Source organism: Salmo salar, chromosome ssa15 (genome assembly GCF_905237065.1).
Source record: "Salmo salar chromosome ssa15, Ssal_v3.1, whole genome shotgun sequence".
NCBI classification, from domain to species: domain Eukaryota; kingdom Metazoa; phylum Chordata; class Actinopteri; order Salmoniformes; family Salmonidae; genus Salmo; species Salmo salar.
In genome coordinates, this window is record NC_059456.1 from 73,703,561 (window position 1) to 73,721,276 (window position 17,716).

Below are 17,716 nucleotides of genomic sequence, written 5' to 3' on the forward strand. Positions count from 1 at the left end.
AGGGATTCTGAGTAATATTGACTCCAATGCTTCCCACAGTTGTGTCAAGTTGACTGGATGTCCTTTGGGTGGTGGGCCATTCTTGACACACACGGGAAACTGTTGAGCGTGAAAAACCCAGCAGCTTTGCAGTTCTTTGAAAAAACGTGCCTGCCTATGGAAATCAAAGGCCCGATCAACTGATTCTTTCTCGTGCCAGCCCTGTTATGGATATGCTTGTAATTGTTAAGGACTGGGGAGTTTTTCAAGATTAAAAAAAGAAACGGAATGGAACTAAACTCAGGCAAAATCCTAGTGGAAAACCTGGTTCAGTCTGCTTTCCTCCAGAAACTGGGAGATCAATTCACCTTTCAGCAGGACAATAACCTAAAACACAAGGCCAAATCAATCAATCAATCAATCAATCAAATGTATTTATAAAGCACTTTGTGACATCAGCCAATGTCACAAAGTGCTATACAGAAACCCAGCCTAAAACTCCAAACAGCAAGCAATGCAGATGTAGAAGCACGGTGGCTAGGAAGAAGTCCCCTAGAAAGGCAGGAACCTAGGAAGGAACCTAGTGAGGAACCAGGCTCTGAGGGGTGGCCAGTCCTCTTCTGGCTGTGCCGGGTGGAGATTATAACAGTACATGGCCAAGATGTTCAAACGTTCATAGATAACCAGCAGGGTCAAATAATAATAATCACATTGGTTGTAGAGGATGCAACAGGTCAGCACCTCAAGAGTAAATGTCAGTTGGCTTTTCATAGCCGAGCATTCAGAGTTTGAGACAGCAGGTGCGGTAGAGAGAGAGAGAGAGAGAGAGGTTGAAAACAGCAGCTCCGGGACAAGGTAGCACGTCCGGTGAACAGGTCAGGGTTCCATAGCCACAGGCAGAACAGTTGAAACTGGAGCAGCAGCACGACCAAGTGGACTGGGGACAGCAAGGAGTCATCAGGCCAGGTAGTCCTGAGGCATGGCCCTAGGGCTCAGGTCCTCCGGGAGGGGAGGGAGAGGGAGAGAGAATTAGAGGGAGCATACTTAAATTCACATAGGACACCGGATAAGACAGAAGAATTACACCAGATATAACAGACTGACCCTAGCCCCCCGACACATAAACTATTGCAGCATAGATACTGGAGGCTGAGACAGGAGGGGTCGGGAGACACACAACCCCACCCACTTTGCCAAACCACAGCCCCCACACCACTAGAGGGATATCTTGAAATCACCAGCTTACTACCCTGAGACAAGGCTGAGTATTGCCCACGAAGACCTCCTCCACGGCATGAAAATTGATAATCAAGAAGACCGTGAATGTTCCTGTGCGGCCGAGTTACAGTTTTGAATTAAATCTACTTGAAAATCTATGTCAAGACCTGAAAATTGTTGTCTTGCAATGATCAACAACCACTTTGACAGAGCTTGAAGAATTTTGAAAAGTATAATGGGCAAATGCTGCACAGTCCAGGTGTGGAAAGCTCTTAGAGACTTACCCAGAAAGACTCACAGCTGTAATCGGTGCCAAATGTGATTCTAACATGTATTGACTCAGGGGGTTGAATACTTATCTAATCAAGTTATGAGTGTTTTATTTGTCATATTTATTTTTACAAATGTTAGAATTTTTCTTCCACTTTGACATTAAAGTATTTTGTGTAGGTTGTTGACAAAAAATCCATTTGAATCCCACTTTGTAACACAACAACGTGGAAAAAGTCAAGGGTTGTGAATATTTTTTGAAGGCAATGTACAGTAAATTGCAGCTTTATAGACTTAAATAGAAATGCTTGCTTACGTATGGTTGTACCAGCAATGGAAACCAGTATTTTATCTGACTGAGTTTCCTGTTGCCTTATCAGTTCTCTGAAGTCTTGAAAGAGCTGACACTATAGACTTCCTTTGACCTACTTCTAACTCATCACAGCGTATTAAGAGCCATTTTAGCTTTTTTGTTCAAATTTCTACTAGGAAATTGGCAAATGGCTAGATAGAATGCCGCAAACATTTTGTATTGACTTGCTATGTATTTTTTGGGCGTTATAGTCTTTTTAATATTGATCTTAAGTTTTGTTTTATGATTGAGTTGAGTACATCCATTTATTTCAGATGAGAGAAGCAAACCACTGGCTACACTTTATCATTTTAAATTATTTTCAAAATGTGGTTCTATGTGTTGGTAAGTATTTACACAATTATTATCTAAATCTAATTTCTGTATATTCTAGTTGTGTTCATTCAAATTCCTCTACTTTGATTGGAAAATCACATTTTGCTTTACATTAATTTGGATACATTTTTTTCTGTTATTGGCCTGTCATAATGCTTATATAACGACATCATAATGGATATGTAAAGTGATATCATGGCAGATTATTTATATAATGACAGACAATTATTTCATGTTACTGTCAATGGATTAGGTTTAGGGTTATTTATGACGATGCTCGAAATGTTTACTATTTAATGTTTGGTGATAATAGTTGTCATAGGTGTTAGCAAGGTTGTGAAGTGGAAGGCAATATTTCTAAATGTGTTGACTGGCCGGTTCTTATTAAGTGTTCCTAATTATCACATATCGTTTGCTCATATGTAGCACTGGTATTGTGCTGGAGATAATGAATATGAGGTTAAAACCCTGCACAATGCCTCTTTAATTGTGGGGCATTAGTGAGGTAATTTCCAAATACACATAAATGTATTTTGTAAGAGTATATCAGTATGTTGGCGTTGTAAACTGTAGCAGTTTATGCACTCCTCAAGGACAAATGGCATATCACTAATGACAAACCTCTGTCTCTCCTTTGTCTGCCAGGTGTTGACACTAGCCTGTCTTGACTCTGTGCGGAGTTGCACAGAAGAGACGCTAAAAAATCACCCGGAAAGTACCTGCTATGAATGTCCAGCAGGTAAACATCACTGAGTAACACAATTAGAATCTGACCTTGAACAGAAGTGGGACTGGTTAGTCCCGAACTACACTACAGTATAGTGTATACCAGCCATACTCAATAGGCTGACAGCGGTCCGGATCTGGACCCAGAATGGGGTCAAAACAGACCGCGGGTCCTAACTTTTTTATTTATTTTTTAAACTAAGTCGGGCTTTCAACTTACTGCTATTGAGAGTTGTAGTAGTCGGTGCAATTTGGAAATTTGGTAGTGCATGGGCAGTTTTCCTCTTGTTCTGTCATTTACTTACAGAGCTATTTGTATCATATGAACACACACAAGACATGGCAAAATGTGTAGAATTGCCGGAAATTAGCTTAAAAGATGGATCCGCAGTAGTGTGAAGAAGCTGAGGAGCAACATGATAAAAAAAAAGTTGTACATATTGTGCTCTTCTATCACTCGTGCAATGATGTCCGAGGTGTTCGATGTTTGCAGTAACTTCTTTGTTGTTGTAGCATTGCAAACGGACAGGGCTGTTTCACCATTAAGGACTCCAGCTTTAAAACGGCAAAATGTTCTCTCCACCCCATGGCAAAATGTGTTGAATTGCAAGAAATGTGCTTTTTTTTGTATACAGTATTGTCGTAGCTTTGTTCACAATCTTGATGTAAGACCGTAGTTAAATTGAGACACATTACAGTGCATATAATACAATGTTTGTGCATCACTTGGCGAAAGATACATATGCATTGCACTGTATTTCAACATGTCTTTCAGGCTTTCACAAAGAAAAAGGAACCTCCAAATGCATAAAATGTATTGCGGGCAAAGAATTCACTGCAATACGAAATTATGATGTAGCTTGTAAACGCTGTAAAGCATGTGATGAAGGAGGTAAGCATTCTTCACTCCTATTTACGTGACCATTTACTGTATGGACTGCAGTCTAATAATGCACTGAGTGCTGCAGTTATTTTTCAGACATGTGTTCATGTTGGTGTGAAGAATATCTGTGTGGTTATTTATGGTGTGGGACTTGAGCGTATTCTGTCAGCAGAACGACACTCGCAGTGTGCAAAGAGAACAATTTTAATATTTTACACTGCTAGAACGGTTTCTATCAACAGAGGGTGTGTGTGTGTGTGTGTGTGTGTGTGTGTGTGTGTGTGTGTGTGTGTGTGTGTGTGTGTGTGTGTGTGTGTGTGTGTGTGTGTGTGTGTGTGTGTGTGTGTGTGTGTGTGTGATAGGAGTGAGACTGAGACAGTGTCTTTGCTTTGTCTTTGTGTCTTAGTCTCTCAAATGGTGGTGAAGAGTTGTGAGCCCAAGAATGACACTGAATGTGGCTGCATGAAGAATTACTACCCAAAGAAATCCAAACATCGATTGCAATGCATCAAATGTCAAACGTACGACCACCAGATTCCAGCTTCTACAATATTTATACATTTAGTAAGCTGAGCATATGCACCACCCTTTCTGTTTAGCTCTGACAATACAATATTCTGTAGTGCCAAGGAGTAGTGCTCACACACGTCTTTACAGTCTCACAAACCAATCACATTTTGACAGAGGCAATGACCATAGAACATCCTAGAACATTTTTTAAATCCAATTTGTATTCTTGCCAAAGTACCTCAGACACATCCACAGTGTTTCACATTGAGACCTTCATGCATTCCAAATTGCATCGTGGACCCTATATAGTGCACTACTTTTGATATGGGCCCTGATCAAAAGGGCTCCCGAGTGGCACAGTGGTCTAAGACACTGCATCTCAGTGCAAGAGGCGTCACTGCAGTACCTGGTTTGAATCCAGGCTGCATCACATCCGACCGTGATTGGGAGTCCCATAGGGCGGTGCACAATTGGCCCAGCGTCGTCCGGGTTTGGCCGGGGTAGGCCGTCATTGTAAATAAGAATTTGTTCTTAACTGACTTGCCTAGTTAAATAAAGGTTACATTTTAAAAAAAATACATAAGTAGTGCAATATATAGAGAACATCTTCAGTATAACCCCTCAAAACCCACAGGTTTTGTCGATGTAGACTTGATTTCCCTGAAATGACTCAGCCATGGGTTTTAATCCAGTGTACTAGAAAAATAACGTGCTCTGTTGTTGACGTCAACTAAGGGAGCACAGTTATTTGTTGGATGCTGCTGAAAGATCAATCATATCCTGTAATGACATGCATTGAGGTCAGTGGGTTGAGGACTTCCTCTCAAAGTGGTGCTTTATCAGATTTATATGGTCTGAAGTTCAGGAACATCCCGTCTATGTTTCTGAGGTACTCTTGTGTTTCTGGTAATCATGTTCTAAAGGCACGCCCACTTGTCACAGATACAATATTTATTTTCATCCCTCTGATTTAAGTAATAAATCAGTGACACTAAAATTGAAGAAGTTTAAACTTCTAGACTGGATTGAGTACAACGCAAAAGCACAACATGCAAAAAAAACATCTCTATCTAAACCTTCCTTTCGTTGAAAGTTTTCTAAACATTGGATCCATCTGATGTTCCCTAACCAGGCCTGAAATGTATACTTAAGTGTTGTTGGTATCGTATAGAACAATTGTTATGAATGTCAAGGTGATAGGGTTTTCTGGGAAATCCCCTCTGGTTTTAATGTGAGTGACCTTGAGTTTTTCTGTCTTCATGTTTCAGTAAAGACTGTTCAAACTATACAGAATGTCACACCTCCTGCACCATTACTACGACTCAGAGACCTCCAACCTTGACACCCAACCCCAGCATCACTCAAACAGGTCCAGACCATTGTGAGTTCCACCAATAACTTGGCTTCCACAGATCCTTCTTTCAGTCACCTCATGAAGCCTTTGAAATCCTGTCACAGCGCCTGTCATTAACGGTCAGACAACCTTACCTTTTTACAATTCTAAAATGGTTTGTTTGAATCCTGGATGCTGATTGGACGAGCAGCGTTCCAAGCCGCCCTGTATTCACTGACACAGGCACACCTATATGCCTGCTAACAGTTCCATCTGAATTATCACTGCACCTCCGTAAGAGTATCATCATGTTCATGTTGCTGTCCAAATCATCTGGCACTATTGCCGCTGAATTGATAGCATGAATCTATGTACAGCATTAGTGCATCATACTGACAAATTCTATGATGTACTTTTTTTTTTTTACAGTAACTTGAATTTCTCCTCCATGCAAAAAATGGTGCTCTAGTTTAATCTTGTTGCTCTCTCCCCTTCATTCTTCTGAACGTAGTCACATAGTTCAGTTGTTTTTGTGGTATGAAAAACACCATTGATGGTTATATTTATTCATATCCTCAACAGATCCCCTTCTGACCACCAGTTATGTCTTTGTGGTTGTCCTGATGACCACTCTGTTAATTGCCGGTCTCCTTGTCCTGACTAAGGGTGGATGGATGGTACATGGCTGTTGTGCGACCCCTGAAAAGGACCTCCAGTTGCCTACAAGGGACACATCAGCCAACGGTAATGATAAACTATCCAGTAACCCATTTCACAGTGTGGGCTCTGGCTCATCAATGGCCTACTGAGATTGAACCCCTAAGAGCAATTCATATATAATAGAAAGTTATTTTATTTTTTGAAGTGTTGAATGTAATACTTGGTTTATATGAAAATATGGGTCAACTGTTATTAGCAGAAATTATAATTATTCATCTTAAATCTTAAAGCGATCTGATGTGAATACACTTTACAAGTTATTCCCTGCAACAGTTGGTGCAGGAAACGCTGATAGTCTGTCTTTAACTCAAACAGGTCAGCCAAATGGTCCAACATCACTGGTAAGTATCAGTTAATTGTGTTACATTTGGATCATGATCAGTGATAGTGTGGGAAAGGAAGCAAATGAGAAACGATAAAGAACATGAGAAAAATACATTTTATTTACCTGTAGACCAATCCTGACTAGCACGTGCTTTACGCACACTACTAGCACGTGCACTACATTACGAAAAAAAAAGAAAATTTAAGTTACTCTGGATAAGAGTGTCTGCTAAATTACTAATAATGTCAAAGCAAAATCATTGTTAATTACGTTACTATGTTTACATCAATAGATCTTTTTTTCTTCCAATCATTTGTCTTTATCCTCTTTAATTACAAAGTCAGTGATTTTAAACCTGTAAGGACTTATCTAGTTTAGAAAATGACCTGTATCTATTTTGATGTTACCATGTACATATACTGTATGTGCGTATGGAAACTTTTCTGTACTGCTTAGAGAGACAGATGCTAAGGACTTTTGTCTGTCTGACTGTCCCTTCCAAGACACTGAATATTACTCAAGGGATTCCCATGACGACATTCTCTCACAGTGCTACCAAGACGGAGTATCACACCCTTGTCACACCCCTGTTGCCAGGTAGAGAGCCCAGAAGTAAGTCTTTAATGTAGTTTGTTGCTTTGCCATCAGCCTTAGTTAGCCAACATTGCATTTCAGCTTCTCTAGCAAGCTACACAAGTAGCACTTAAGGTTGGGTTCAGAAGCTTGGATTTATAATAAATGAATATGACATATTGTAATAACGTTAATGTTTCAAAAATCTGAAGCAGAAGTCCCTGTACTCTTAAGATAAAATAGGACTGACATCCCATCAAGCACATTTCTGAGTAGTGTGTACAGCATAGTACTTACTACCTGTCCTGTTCCTGTTCCTGGTGTGGGTAGCATCTCTGTTGTGGTTTGTTGTGTTCTCAGAATCAAAACAACCGCCTTTCCTTTAACACCTCAGCGTGTCAGCGTAAAACGTATCTCTGGTCAGCCATGTGGTGGGTGTGCATGCATGTGTAGGTGGAAACTGGGAAACTTTGATGATATGAATCAGAAATAAGCTGAGCTTCAGAGAAAATGGCAAATCCGATACCAAGAAGTAGCCAGCTGCTTGACCTTTAACATTTGAGCGTGCTGCCTTATCCATCTTACAAATTACACTCTGATTCCAACATCCAATCCACTGAAAATATGTACCTGATAAGCGTGATATTAGTTAGCGTAGTTTTAGCACTGTGAGAGTAAGGGTTTGTCCCGAGTCTTTCAACCCGGGTCTAACCTCAAATGTTAGGTTTACTTGTTGATATTTCAGTCAAAACCCCATGTCTCTTTATGATGAAATAGTATGCCCACGTTTAGTTTACGTGAAGATTGCTTATGGTTGTCAACATCAGAATTCCCCTGTGGTGTCGTTGTAAGGTTATGGCGCTTTTGTGTAGCTCAGGTTGCGTGTCATTCCCATCCAGACTGAGGCTTCCCCCACAAAAACAAATGAATTGGACTGGGATTTTGCATAGTGTGCAAATACCTTTATTTCTAGCAAGCATTTTGTTATTTAAACTAGGTCTTATAATTTACACAGACTAGACAGAGATATGTTAATGTTGATAAAAACATTTATCACTCCTAAAAACACATCCTCAGTGTTTTCTCTCATCCCAAAGAAAATGATCTGAGACCAGTTTTGATGGAATCTCGCCCACACTCTCTATTACTTATAGTGCCTATAGAAAGTGTACACCTCCCTTGGATTTCTTCACATTTTATTATGTTACAAAGTGGGATTCAAATGGATGTGTCATTTTTTTGTCCACGGTCTACACAATAGTAGTTGAATCGGTGCTTGAAATGCAATACTTGACTGAGGGACCTTACAGATGTTGTATGTATGGGGGACAGAGGAAGGAGTAGTCATTCAATCATTTCAACCCCAATTATTTCACCCAGAGTCCATATAACGTATTGTGATTTGTTAAGCCTAATGTTACTTCTGAACTAATTTAGGCTTGCCAAAAGCCTCTTAAATGTAATGGCAAAAATGTAGCTTTCCGTCTAAATAGACATACCCAAAAGTAACTGCTTTTAATAAGCAGTTATGTCAAAAGGACATGCGTGAACTTGGTATCATTAGAAAGAAAATACCTGGGAGATAAGGAAATGGTCAGAACATAGATAGGAATGGCTCAGTTCAGATCACACAAGATTAAGCACACACAAAGTAACTGTTTTTTGCTTACCTTGTAAGTTGTTTGATGTTTAGTGAAAATGACTCTCTGGGCTTTGAATCGACAATGGTAGGTCACAGGCTGACAAATAACATATCCCTATCGTCTGTGGAGTCTTCGCTTTCAACACATATCAACGTTGTTCAAGATTTGTATCGTTTTGGCTTCTTGAGTCGCAGCCATCTTGAAATGGGCTCGTGGGTATGACCTGCCCTTTTATGGCCACATGCTCATATATGGTACTAAATCGCACTAAAGTGGTGCAGTGGTCTAAGGCACTGCATTGCAGTGCTAGCTATGCCACTAGAGATCCTGGTTCGGGTCCAGGCTCTGTCGCAGCCGGCCGCGACCGGAAGACCCATGGGGCGGCGCACAATTGACCCAGCGTCGTCCGGGTTAGGGGAGGGTTTGGTCGGAAGGGATGTTCTTGTCCCATCGCGCACTAGCGACTCCTGTGGCGGGCCGGGCGCAGTGCACGCTGACACGGTCGCCAGGTTTACGGTGTTTTCTCCAACACATGGCTTCCGGGTTAAGCAGGCATTATGTCAAGAAGCAGTGCGGCTTGGCTGGGTTGTGTTTCAGAAGATCCCCAGCTTTCAGGAGACACCCTGTATTCATGGACAGGGGTTACCGTTCTCATTTTAGACGACATTGAATAAAACGTTTTTGAAGACCCTACATTTAAGGGGGTGAATACTTATGCAACGACTATATTTTTGTTATTTAATTTTCATTAATTAGTAAAAATGTGTACAATTCTTTTTTTCAAGAATCTCTCTCACCTATTACAGTACCTTTCGGATTGCCTCCCTCCCATTTCTCTGTTCCTCAGTCGAACAATATGGTTTCCTCATACCATAATGGCCTGATACCAGTTTCGATTGAATATTCATCACACACTCACCACACCACCTTGCTCACCTGAACACTACAATAATTAATTTCTTCTCCACCTTTCCCCTCTCTTCCTCAGTCCCTCGACAGGAGACCCAGGAGGAGCGCTGGCCCGCCAAGGTGTTGTACGCCATCATCAAGGAGGTGCCTCTGCGGCGCTGGAAGGAGTTCCTGCGCCTGCTCTCTGTGCCCGACCAACATCTGGAGCGTGTAGATCTGGAACCGGGCCTAGGCTCCATGGAACGGCAGTACCAGATGCTGCGTCTGTGGAGCCAGGGCCCGGCTGCAGGCCTGGAGGATATCTACTCTGCTCTGCTCTACATGGACCTGGCCGGCTGCGCCCACCAGCTGCAGGACAGCCTGGAGCAGCTGCAAGCGCTCCAGTCAATATCCCCAACCAATGACATCACTGCAGAGAACCACAGAGTCTGGAGGCTTACTTAGCCCGTGTCACATCACCCCAGCACCACCAGATAGGATTGTGGAGGCTGCTGGGACATCACTTATGACTTCACCACAGAATAAGATCATACCCAGATGTGAATATGACATCACGACAGCATCATAAGACCATGAAGGCTGTTCTTTTCTTCTTCTTTTGAAATAGATTTGAGTCTTTTTATATTTTATTTACAGTAATTCACGAATGAGAATGAGAGACTGATGGAGAGAGTGAATTAGACATAGGTCAAACCCCCACCACCAAGGACCATGTGACATCAGGAGTCGGCAGTTCTACCACTACTCACCCACCGAACTGTAAATATGATGTCACCACCTGGACTGTAGTCTTCCTGTTCAAGTTCCACTTCAGAGACTGGTTACCTGCAGGGTTTGGCAGGTTACTTTCTAAATGTAATCCGTTACAGTTACTAGTTACCTGTCCAAAGTTATAATAATTAACGTAACTTTTAGATTACCCAAACTCATTAATGTTATCTGATTGCTTTCCCCTTAAAAGGCATTAGAAGAAGACAAAAAGGATCCATCAAACGCATTTGGTGTGTCATCATAGTGGTCTCGAGAGACAGACAGTAAGGTTTATACAAATCTCCTCTGTTGAAATCTAAATGTTAGTCTAAAAGAAATGTGAGATAATGTATAGATGCTTTTTATGTGAAGTTTAACTTCCCTGCCTGGGCTAATGAGACAGTGGATTGCGCAGTCAGATGGAACAGAGTAAATAGGCATTTTAACATCATAGATTTAGCCGGTGGTAATTTGTGGAATAGACACCGGCTGGAATGTGCTTTTAACCAATCAGCATTCAGGATTAGACCCACCTGTTGTTTAAAGGGAAATAATGCATGCTCTAGAATGTCCTTCAAGCCAATCAGAAATGAGTGTTCAACAATGCTAAGTACTAAATACACATAGGTAAGACCTAAATGTACACATAGGTACAGAATTGATGATTAGAATACTAATAGGATCTCTATGGATATACATACAGTCATTGGATCAGAGCCATAGAATTAAACATCAAATTGATTTAACTAGGCAAGTCAGTTATTAAGAACAAATTCTTATTTTCAATGATGGGTTAACTGCCTTGTTCAGGGGCAGAACGACAGATTACAGATTGTACCTTGTCAGCTCAGGGATTTGATCTTGCAACCTTTGGGTTACAAGTCCAATGCTCTAACCACTAGGCTACCTGCCGCCCCAAATAACGACATCATGGCAGCATCACAAGACCAATCAAGAGGACCATTGCAATCCCAAAGAAACTGTGAATCAAGCAGTGGAACAACTTAGTATCGTATAGAAATGGGTTTGTTTGGGGTGATAATGTGTCAGCTATTATGTAACCTTGGTGAAGACTGTATCAGAGGAGGATCGTTGTAATGATGGGGCAGTGAGTCGGAAGCAGGTGAAACGTTTTAATAAAACAACAACACCAAGAACACGCCGCTAACATAAGGCAGTACGCCGAGACACAAGAACAATACCAACTAGTGAGTGAACCTGGGAGAATAACATATAAAGGGGAGGAAATTATGAAGGTAATGGGGTCCAGGTGATTCACAGATGTGCGTAATGATTAGTGCCAGGTGTGCGTAATGATGAATGCCAGGACCAGTGGTTAGTACTCTGGCGGAATTGTTCGCCAAATGGTGGAGCAGGAGCAGACGTGACAATCGTAATACAAGCACACTATCCCTTTTCCGTTAAAAAAATAAAAATTATATATATATATTGATTTCAGATTTTTAATGTTATCAGTAATGTTCTGGTATTTTTTAAAATGTGTTTACCCATTTCTGATGTTAAGTATGTTGTTAATTGTCAGAGAAAGATTTGTACTGCATATTGCTACATAGAGTAATAAAAGTGAATATTTTTTAAACAGTTCCAACAACAGGACTGACTATCAATGATATCTGAATTATGCTTTTATCCATGTTAGAGGCTATAGTGTTTGTTTACATTTACATTGTTTACAAACATTGGAGTAAAACAAGTTTATATTTCCGTTTCTGATGGGGTATGACAGTTGAACTAAACTCATGAGGCATACGTTACATTTTTCAAGAATCAATGGGTATATATCATTAATATATAAGTCCAATATGGATGTAGCAACTAAGGATTCTAGCTTTAAATATATGCACAGCACTATGGTACTCAAGGTTAAATAATGATATGCTTAATTGCTGTATGCTGGGGTGTAAAAATCATCACTAATAAACTGAAGTTGAATTACAAATGTAATTGACCATACAGTGCTGTTTCATTGTAGCCACAATATGGGAGTATTTGCCCAAACTGCAAAGATGTATATATACTACTGCTGAATCCATGCAGAATAACTCAATCACACAGAAGAACTGTCATGCATTCTGTCAAGCCATTGTAGTCCTACTGCCACTTGTTTTGAATCAGAAAGGGTAGAAAACCATAGCAAGATTAGAAATTGAAAATCTTTGTCCCCTTTGGTGCCAACATGCAAGCATCATTGCATCAGGCATGTTTTTTACACTTATGACGTAATCTGGTCCACATAATGTCAAATGAACATGAATAGTAGGAATAGATAGTAGGAGTTCTTAAGTAAGTGTTTAATCACAGAGTCAGTCAGTTGGTCTGTCACTTCAGCCAGGACGCAGGACTTCAGCCAGGACGACACTGTGAGGCCAAGTCAGTCACAGAGCCTAAAGTAATCAATAATCAACGAGGAAAATGCAGGGGCCTCCATTGGTTTCTATGTAACGCCGGGGGCAGATTCGGGGAGGGACGGGCACGTGTGGGCAATTTTTCTCTGCCGCTACGCTTGCCACACCCCCTGTTACCGGCAGAGTTTTAATGGCTTTTTATAAACTACAGTTTCACCTGTGCTTGCAGCTCCCTCTTCAAGTGTTGCTAATAGCGCACTTTGAAGATGAACACCCACAAGGACGTCAAAGAAAAGTTAGGCAATAATATTAGCTAGGCATATTTACATTTCTTTATAACCTGAAACTGCATGAATATTTAATTGAGTTGTGGAACTAAGATACATTTGTTTATAATCAGACACTCCATTCTGAAAATGTCTGAATACATTTAGAAGATTGAGGGAAGTGGTCTATTCTCTGTCTAGTGCTCTACTTTTTACCAGAGCCCTGTCAAAAGTAGTGCACTACAAATGGAATAGGGTGTCATTTGGGACGTATGCATAGATAGATGTAGAATAGATCTAGCCTAGATAGACATTATGACCACTGACACTCAACAACCAAATCTCAATGGTTAACTGAGTCGTGCTGTAGCCCACAGGGACCCGTCTCTAACAACACCACCAGAGGAAGATCTCGTCTCCTGTTCCCCAATGAGGAAGGAGGGGACCATGAAGCGTCCTTTCACTTTGTTCAATAAACTATAATTTCCTTTTCAATTTTGTATTTATTTAACCATTAACCATTTATATTAATCAAACTGCAAATGCATGGTGTTGTCTTAAATACAAGGAGTGAAGTGTTACAATTTTACTCCATGGTCTGGGTTAGTTGTAACAGTGCTTTGGGGGAATTGTAACAGATTGAAAAAGTGCATAAATCATGACATGCAACTAATTATTGAATGCCTTTATTAAGACCATGAGTGCAACATTGCCATGTTCAACATTTTGTTTGGCAGAAATAATAATAAATAATAAAATGTTTATTATTTTACCCTCTGCTAAATGATCTTTCTCAACCAAACAACAACTAGGCTAAACTAAACACCTGCACGTGTGTGTGTGTGTGTGTGTGTGTGAGTGTGCGCATGCGCGTGCGCGTGCGGGTGCTGCGTACATGTCTGTGTGTGTGTAACTGAGTGTGTGACTAGGTGTTGGACATGTTCACTTAATCAGAGTCACAGTTGTGACAGTGGTATGGCGGTCCTGGGAAGCAGGCTTGGTGGGCCTGTACATTCCAAGCACTGCACCCAGACCTCCTTGGACTTGGAATTGTTAAAGTGCTCCATGCACACAATGCAGAAGTTTTCCTCGTTGGAGGAATCTGAATATTCTGGTTCAGTGTGCTTTGTTTTGGCTTTTTTCTGTCCAGCAGTTTTTTTAGGCAGAGACATTTTTATTTTGTCTTCTGAAGGCTTGATTTTTTATGCTTTATTCCAGTCCCTGCTTGACGGGTGTATTCGTCAAAATTGCAGTTTTTCTCCTCTTCCTACCCCTTTTCTTGGGCCCTGCTTTTGGGCGTACATTAACTGGGTTGAAATTAGAAGAGTCATCAGGTGTTTCCCACAACCTGATACATGTAGGAAGGTACCCTGTGAAGTGGCTGGAGGAGTGGCTTGGAAGGCAGTTGGAGAGGTGGCCTGGAAGGCAGCTGGAGAGGTGGCCTAGAAGGCAGCTGGAGAGGAGGCCAGGGAGGCAGCTGGAGAGGTGGGCTAGAAGGCAGCTGGAGAGGTGGGCTAGAAGACAGCTGGAGAGGTGGGCTAGAAGGCAGCTGGAGAGGAGGCCTGGGAGGCAGCTGGAGAGGTGACCTGGGAGGCAGCTGGAGAGGAGGGCTGGACAGCATTGGGCACAGTGGCCTGAGAGGTGGCTGAAGAGGTGACCTGGGAGGCAGCTGGCAAGGCCAGTATGTCAGCTGGAGCAGGGTGATCAGTGACAAGTGAGGGTGCAAAGTCACATTCCTGAAATATATCAAGGTTGTATGGCCAAATGCCAGTGCACCTGAACCCAGCCTGTACATTTGTGGGTGTTGTGGCACCTGGAAGTGCTGTTTTGACAAGTCCTGGAATGTCATATATGGTCATGGCCTTTCCGGAGTTCACCCTCATCCAGGCATCACTGGCAGAGTTCACCATTTTCTTAAATGGCCCTTACACACTCCTGTCCAGGGGCTGGAGCTTGTGTGAACGGTGTTGGGGGAAAGAAAGCAGGACTATGCCAGAGCGCCTACAGAAATCAATGGCGCTGATAGACAGGTGTGAGCTGTGGTTGTTAAGGTGAAGGACCAACTTCCTTTCCAGGCTGACCTTGGTATGTTTTGCGAAGTGTTCAAGGAAAATGAGGAAGTCATCCTCCTGCATCCAGCAGGATCCATTTCCACTTCCAACACATCCAATTGGTCCATTCCGTACAAAGTGGTCGTGGTACCTTTTGCGTAGGAAAACAAAAGTTGGGGGGATTGAGTTTCCTATTGCATTTATAGCACATGCCATTGACACTAGTGTACCCCTTTCTGCTGAGGTGATTGCTCCAAACGGTTTGGTATCACCTTTCGCATCCACTTTATCAGGTGTTTGTATTGCGGTGATTCCTGTCTCGACAACATTCCAAATGTCATTGCCATCAAGGCTGTAGTTATTTATCACCTCTCCTAGTTTGCTGAAAAACTCTGCCACATTTGTTCTGTTGAAACGTGTGCCCCGTGTCCAACTAGTTGCTTCAGAGTAGGGTGCCGCTTTAGGTAAGACGAGAACCAGTCTGAACCAAATTTCCTGGACCTGTAACAATATAATAAAATATGTTCAATACTTACCCCAATTAATACTTTACATTAATAATTTACATAGGTACTACCTCCCTTGACTTTAATTGCCACCAACATTAAGCTGTTATGGCTAGGGGGCAGTATTTTCACGGCCGGATAAAAAACGTACCCGATTTAATCTGATTATTACTCCTGCCCAGAAACTAGAATATGCATATAATCATTAGCTTTGGATAGAAAACACTCCAAAGTTTCTAAAACTGTTTGAATGGTGTCTGTGAGTATAACAGAACTAATTTGGCAGGCCAAAACCTGAGAAGATTCCATGCAGGAAGTGCCCTGTCTGACAATTTCTTGCCCTTCTTGATTATCTCTATCCATTACAGGGGATCTCTGCTGTTACGTGACACTTCCTACGGCTCCCATGGGCTCTCAGAAGGCGGCAAAAAGCTGAATCGTGGCTTTGCAGGCTCTGGCTGAAAAAACGTAGCGAGTTTGGATAGTGGCTGGTCACAGTACTGTGAGACTCACGCTCGTGCCCGAGTCGACCCCATGCTTTATTTTCTTTCGTCTGTTTACCTAAACGCAGATTCCCGGTCGGAATATTATCGCTTTTTTACGAGAAAAATGGCATAAAAATTGATTTTAAACAGCGGTTGACATGCTTCGAAGTACGGTAATTTTTAGAAATCTTTTGTCACGAAATGCGCCATGCTCGTGACCCTTATTTACACTTCGGATAGTGTCTTGAACGCACGAACAAAACGCCGCTATTTGGATATAACAATGGATTATTTTGAACCAAACCAACATTTGTTATTGAAGTAGCAGTCCTGGGAGTGCATTCTGACGAAGAACACCAAAGGTAATCAGACTTTTCTAATAGTAAATCGGAGTTTGGTCAGGGCTAAACTTGGTGGGTGTCTAAATAGCTAGCCGTGATGGCTGGGCTATCTACTCAGAATATTGCAAAATGTGCTTTCACCGAAAAGCTATTTTAAAATCGGACACCTCGATTGCACAAAGGAGTTCTGTATCTATAATTCTTAAAATAATTGTTATGTTTTTTGTGAACGTTTATCATGAGTAATTTAGTAAATTCACAGGAGGTTTGCGGGGGGTATGCTAGTTCTGAACGTCACATGCTAATGTAAAAAGCTGTTTTTTGATATAAATATGAACTTGATTGAACAAAACATGCATGTATTGTATAACATAATGTCCTAGGTGTGTCATCTGATGAAGATCATCAAAGGTTAGTGCTGCATTTAGCTGTGGTTTTGTTTTTTGTGACATTATATGCTAGCTTGAAAAATGGGTGTCTGATTATTTCTGGCTGGGTACTCTGCTGACATAATCTAATGTTTTGCTTTCGCTGTAAAGCCTTTTTAAAATCGGACAGTGTGGTTAGATAAAGGAGAGTCTTGTCTTTAAAATGCTGTGAAATAGTCATATGTTTGAGAAATTGAAGTTTTTGTATTTTTGAGGAATTTGTAATTCGCACCACGCCTATCATTGGATATTGGAGCAGGTGTTCGGCTAGCAGAACGTCTAAATGTAAGAGGTTGCTAACTTTGCCATGACTTACTCCTTCCTATCATGTGCTTACCTCATGGGGAGACAATCCATAATATAAATCAGCTGCCCTCAAGAGATACTCTGACAACTTCTACTCCTGCTCATCCATGAAGACCCTGTTTCCACGGTAGCCTACATGAGGAAGCTCTCTCGACCCCTTCTCCAGTCGCTTTTTCTCTCTCTGCAGAATCTGTACAGTGTCCCATGACAAACAGTTGAAGTCGAAAGTTTACTTACACTTAGGTTGAAGTCATTAAAACTCATTTTTCAACCACTCCACAAATTTCTTGTTAACAAACTATAGTTTTGGGAAGTCGATCTACTTTGTGCATGACACAAGTCATTTTTCCAACAATTGTTTACAAACAGATTATTTCACTTATAATTCACTGTATCACAATTCCAGTGGCTCAGAAGTTTACAAACACTAAGTTGACTGT

At 41.4% G+C, this 17,716-nt stretch overlaps 1 protein-coding gene across 3 annotated transcripts; it reads left to right on the top strand.

Moving 5' to 3' along the window:
- Nucleotides 1-1,725: 1,725 nt before the first annotated feature.
- On the top strand, nt 1,726-13,610 carry LOC106572155 (tumor necrosis factor receptor superfamily member 1A). 3 transcript variants are annotated; one of them, XR_006759244.1, is made up of 10 exons: nt 1,732-2,164; nt 2,801-2,894; nt 3,657-3,773; nt 4,171-4,285; nt 5,543-5,655; nt 6,190-6,351; nt 6,643-6,668; nt 7,156-7,264; nt 9,857-10,316; nt 10,414-13,610. XR_006759244.1 is itself a non-coding variant. In XM_014146057.2 (9 exons), the coding sequence occupies exons 1-9, from the start codon at nt 2,147-2,149 to the stop codon at nt 10,219-10,221; spliced, it is 1,119 nt and encodes a 372-aa protein (XP_014001532.1). In that variant the 5' UTR covers nt 1,732-2,146; the 3' UTR covers nt 10,222-13,610. The 3 variants fall into 3 exon arrangements, 2 of the variants coding, with proteins under 2 accessions (XP_045552009.1, XP_014001532.1); XM_014146057.2 differs by having other exon boundaries at nt 9,857-13,610; XM_045696053.1 differs by lacking the exon at nt 3,657-3,773 and having other exon boundaries at nt 1,726-2,164; nt 9,857-13,610.
- Nucleotides 13,611-17,716: the final 4,106 nt, after the last annotated feature.

Bases quoted from the DNA above. Each gene is read 5' to 3' on its own strand.
- LOC106572155 (XM_014146057.2), top strand. The intron at 6,352-6,642 runs GTAATGATAAAC...TAACTCAAACAG, and splicing joins AAGGGACACATCAGCCAACG to GTCAGCCAAATGGTCCAACA. The intron at 6,669-7,155 runs GTAAGTATCAGT...GTCCCTTCCAAG, and splicing joins CAAATGGTCCAACATCACTG to ACACTGAATATTACTCAAGG.